The following is a 5,692-nucleotide window of genomic DNA, read 5'->3' on the forward strand; positions in this document are numbered from 1 at the left end:
CTTTTTTTGCACTCTACAAAATTGAGGATATGGTTGCAAAATCTAAATTGACCCCTGTTTGTTGATTTTTACACTCAACCAGATTTACACTCATGGTGGGGTTTTTGGCCAAAAACTGTTTTTGGGTTCCAGCCTTACTAAACTTTAAAGTCGAATCATCTCATAACCGAGCACAAAAGGTGTCGAGTCTCGACTCCGAGTCTCGACTCTGATTTGTAACATTGAAGCTGTCGAATTAAAGCTCCGTTTACTTCGTCATCCATTATGGTAGATCATGATATCGAGATTCGACGCGGTGTGAGGTCGACAGAGATCGTGAGATCGTGAGAATGATTTCCTTCGAAATTGTCTCACAGTCAGTCGAGCTCTCATTGATCATCCCAGCCTATGCTTTTTTCACTTCGTCTCGGCTAAAAGCCCTTGTGAAGCACGATCGCCTGTGAGAAGCTACAAAGAGTAAGATAGAGATTCTTTTCTCCATTTCCTTATAAACCTGCCACGAGTGAAACGTCCATCCCTCTTTATTCTGAATCGATACGGTTCAAAGTCTCCTTTAAGCACAAAATAAACCTTTATAAATCTTTACACTTCTTGCTATTCCTCGAGTCTTCAATTACATAGTTATTCGACATTTTAGCTTCCAAAGAGGGGCGAAGATGAAGAAGATATCATTTTTCGAAATCTTTCGAATCCTTGTCGATCGTAAAAAACAGAGATCCAAATCGAAATCATCATCTTCACCATCTTCTTCCTCTACTTCACTTCAACAGAATCAACTTCATCGACAGAAATCCAAGAAAGCTGGTCATCGCAAGTCAAGAAGATCTACTCTGAAAAAAATAAGACAATCGGCAATTTATCCCCATCAAGATAACTGTCGAAATACTCTCAATACTGCTATTCAACATTCTTCTCTTACTCTTATCGATGAAAGTGCGACAAAAACTTTCGATGAAGTGTTAACCAGTCAATTAACAATTCGGATATATTCTGCTGTAAGTTGATTACCCTTTCTCACACCCTCGGTTTGAGAATGACACAACTGACATTTGGTTCTTGACCATCAATATTCTTTTAGCCAAATGATAGAACCAGGGATTTTATCAAGGTTTATGATTTCGGCCAAAGCGGTGATGATAATTCAAACTTGAGATTGGGTTTAGATGAGGAGGAGGAAGAAGAAGCAGAAGAACAAGAAGAAGAGAAAGAAGAGGAACTCCGATCCGTTCAATCCCATCCATCACTTGCAGTCGCACTTACCGAACCAAACCGACCCAACTCCAATTCTGGCTTATGGCCGAGTTTAAATTCTCCTTTACAAATTCAAGAACCATCAACACCAACCTCATTCAAATCCTCACCAGCAAGTCGATCGACTGAAAGTATGGAAACTTTCTTTTCACCGGAAACAACAGACTTTACTACAATCATTCAAACCATTGTACCATCAGAACAAAATCAAATCCTGAATGCATCACAACAATCTCTTCAAAGCGATGTTTATTCTGCATTAGATGTTTCGACTCCTTTTCTTGACATCCTGTGAAATTCTTTCCTTCATCTTTTTTTAGCTATCTTTCTCTCTCTCTCTTCGTTCTTTCGCCGTTACTTCATATCCTTGTTGTTGTAATCGTTAATGTTCAATATAGCTGTATATATGTCTATCTAGACTATCTGAATTTTGGAAATCTGCAACACATTATCTTTCAAAACAAATTTCAAAACCTCTTAAACTCCAAAACAAAATACAATTACCTTCTTTTGATAAGATTAGATAAATGTCTGTAGATGAATCTTAGTTTTTCTTGATCAGACACATCACTATAACACATTCATTTCTCTTGGGTTACTTGTTTTCTATTTCCAAATAGATCTCTTTGTATCTTTATACCAGCTTTTTCTCGGATTCAAGGATCTAGTAAACAATTTAAAAGAAATCGTTCATTTTATTCAAGATATGAGTTGCTCTGATTCTTGCAGACAACTACTAATTCTACAGTAGCACCAGATAGTGACCTCATAAATCATGCAGCACTTCACAAACACTATGGTACATTATCCCAAGAAAAATGTAATTGATGTGATTATGTCAACGACCCCATTGAATCCTACTGTACTAGTAGTATTCAATGGGGTCGTTTCTTGAATGTACCAGTATGTGAAATTTTTCAAAGTTGAAACACTTTGAACTTGAGCATCAAGTTTACTCATCAATAATGACATCAAAAACAAGTTCACTTGATTCTTTGAAGTATCATTCCCAAGTGATTGTGAATTCTTTCCAGGATTATCAAAGTAGAGATCTCAAGAAAAAGAAAACATTCCAGGATGTATGTAGGTTAAAGTCTAGGAAAACAAAGCAGTCACAAGTATTGATGATTCAACAAACAACCAAATCAAATCCAAACTAATTCCTATCAGTAATCAAGAACTCAAGGCTAAAAAATGAAAATGTTGGACAGACTTTTAAATTTAAATCACTTTGTCAAATCAAATTTTTCATCATCTTTTTATTTGGATTTTTCTCAGTGAGTTCCATAATCAACAAGATTATGCTGGTTCAGATGATGGTTCTGAGCTAGATGAAGTACAAGCAATGAAAGAAGACGTAAATGAACTCAATGATGAGTCATCAAATTCTAGTGCAAAACAAGATTGTGTAAATAGTGCAATTCATGGTGATCAACCGTAAAATTTTCCTCTTTCATAGACTGATTCATGATCCTTGTTCTAGTCAGAACTATACACACTTGAGTTTTTTTATTTTAACCCTTTTTGATCAGCCAATGTTTGTGTCTTGGGATAATTACTTTCAATCTTCTGATTGTGTTTCATGAGTTACCCTGATACCAACATATTATCAATTTATGCAACTTTTCTCTTGGGAAAACATGCCAGTCAATTATCCCAGTCAACAAAAAATCAGACAAAAACACACCAATCAATCATTTATTACAGCTTAACTCACATAGGAGACCTGATTGCTTGCAACCTGATGCTTCATTTTTATTTGCAAACCCAGCTTATGTGAATCAATGTAATTATTCAGGCCCATAATATGAGTTAGATCTCATTTGCAGTTATATCACAGTTTGGAACAAATATGTGATTTATCAATTTGCATTGCATATTGATTAAACATCCTGCACACATCACCTACTTTGTATATTGAATGTGTTATTCTCACTACCAACTTTGTTATTCCGATTTTTTTGGCACAAGAATCCACTGTATTGATCTGCATATCCTAAGTAACTGCACCTACATTTTATCTATAAGCCTTGCTGTTGTTGTGTTTTAATAGACAAACATTTTTGTATGTGGATCACTTTACCACTACTCCTATAATGATAAAATGGATAGAGTACATTATACATGCACACCTGTTTTAACCAAGCAATTAAGTAGTGTACTCATTTTGGGACTACCAAATAAAGTATTTGAAAGCCAAGACCAAATGATACTTGAAGTGCTCTGATTTGAAAACTGTTAAGGGTTTAGGGCCCAGGGTTTAGGGCTTAGGCTTAGGGTGTTAGGCTTAGGGCATGGCTATTATCACCCCACTCCAAGGGCAAACATTCCAAGATCACCATCCTTGATCCCACCAAAAGTAGAACTCATAAGCAGCATGGCCTCTATACCCTGCTCCATTCCTCCCTTTACTATTGATTGCCACCAGAATCTAGCAGGACCAATAAAACATGCCTCCCCAGATCAAATTATGCACAACATGTACAGCAAATCTTTTCTTTGTTATATCCAATGGCTTCAATTGGAAATCTTCAAGCACCTCAAAGGTTTTATCATAATTTACACAAGTAGCATTATTGGTGTATTGTATTAAAAGATATTTTTGGTTCTTCTCTGGGAAATCCAAAGAGCCTCAAAAATTGTTTTCATAGCTCAAAACAGGCATGGTATTCAGAATCTAGCATCAGTGGAGTTATTCATTAAGGATCCTGGTAACTTGTCCCACTTCAGATCTGAATTGAATCACACTAAAGGATTGTTAAGTGTTGTAAATTTGTATCTAATCTCCTTAATATTGAGTTCCAATCAGTGTCTAGGCTTCATCTTTAGAGGAGTCTGCTGTCAAAATCCACAACAACCCAAGTGAATAGAAGTTGAAGTATCTTATTCAGATCCTGTGAACTACACCTCAGACTCAGTGATGGATTCATAGCAACCACAATAGCAACTTAATTTGGAAAAACAATATACTTAGGCTGGAATTGTGTTCCTCATGATTTATAAATTGATATCAGTTGGAGTATGAAATAGATTCTACTGCATTGTAATGAAACACATTGCCCCTGAACAGGCTTTCCTCCTTGAGTGCTATTTGAGCCAGCATACAGCCTTCAGCATTCTACATAAATTGACCTAAGATAATCCCTTGTTCTGAGTGTGGTTCCTGCCACCAAATTTGGCTAGTCCTTTTGAACAACACCCAAGGTTCTATATGAGATGTTTCACCAAATCCTAATACTATATACAGTCATTTAAGAAAAGCTTGTTGAATTTTGCCCGCAAAACTCCAACAATGTGAGCCTACTAGCGTCTGTTAGGCTATTAGAGTCAATATAAAGGTTGTAGAAAGTCTAATAACTTCTACTAAGGTTGTGTAGATCAAGATCTACAAGTGTGAACGGGTATAGACGTGGGCGTAAGAGCTTTACTTGCAATAAACAAGTAAAGACTGCAGTTAGTTGACCTTTAAACAAAGGCTTTAGCCCAGGGATTTTGGGTTAATTATTGTCTTTACAATAATTAAAAAGGAGAGCAACTGACGCGCAGTTCTCAATCCTAATTTGATCCTCTTCTATTCTAAGAAAGGTCAAAGAAGGTAGTGTTAAGGTCTATTATAACACCGGGAACTTTACACTCTGACTAATAGAGATTTCCCTGTAGATTTAGAGTTTCTTATATCAGATGAATCCCAAATCTGATATGAGCAATACTCAAGGACTACTTCCTTACAAGTAATTCCACCAAATGGATATTACCAGAAATACTGATTATGGAGTCTAATCAGAAACAAAGTTGAATGAGCACACAGAATAAGCAACAAGACACAAGGTTTGAGTTTCAAGGTTCGTAGAATCAGGCCTTTAAAGTTTGGTTATTGAAAAGCAAAGTTTAAAGGTTCTAGGAAGATGAATAAAAGCAAAGTTGTGTAGTTGTTGAATAATAATGTGATGATGTCATTCTTCTCAATTTGGTTGGATTTCCAGGGCTTATATAGTCTGAACCTTGGAAATCTTTGGACTCCAAGTGCGCACAAATTGTGGTTCTATGGTTAGGTTAATTACAGTAAGACAGTTACTATTGGATTATAAGTATATTTCACTTGTTACATATGTGTTACGGCTGTGAAATATATGTAGCTTTGGTTTGCATCAAAGTTATGTATGTTCACACCCTTTGATGTAAGTTCTGCACATGTTACATATGCTAAATCATATGTAACTTGACTCTTCGAAACTGAGCCTTGAGTTGTAATTGCTATTTTTAAGGTTTTCATTATAATACGTCGCCCATTGGTACTCTGGTTTAGTACTCAGGGCTGACATTCCCCACCACCAGAAAAGGTCATACGCCTTCTCAAGGTTTATGATCTCTTTTTGATGCTCTAAATGTGTGGAGTCATTACTTCATTATTACCTTTATTTTTCTGTATACACTTCCCTGC

General features: G+C 36.2%; 1 protein-coding gene across 1 annotated transcript; it reads left to right on the forward strand.

Annotated features, from left to right (window-relative positions):
* Positions 1-656: 656 nt before the first annotated feature.
* MELLADRAFT_68284 (uncharacterized protein) lies at positions 657-1,546 on the forward strand (the record flags this gene model as incomplete). The annotated part of the gene is made up of 2 exons (XM_007416837.1): positions 657-995; positions 1,079-1,546. 2 exons carry the CDS (start codon positions 657-659, stop codon positions 1,544-1,546), a joined length of 807 nt encoding a protein of 268 aa, XP_007416899.1.
* Between the last annotated feature and the right edge of the window lie 4,146 nt (positions 1,547-5,692).

Source organism: Melampsora larici-populina (genome assembly GCF_000204055.1).
Source record: "Melampsora larici-populina 98AG31 unplaced genomic scaffold MELLAscaffold_65, whole genome shotgun sequence".
In the NCBI taxonomy this organism is placed as follows: Eukaryota; Fungi; Basidiomycota; class Pucciniomycetes; order Pucciniales; family Melampsoraceae; genus Melampsora; species Melampsora laricis-populina.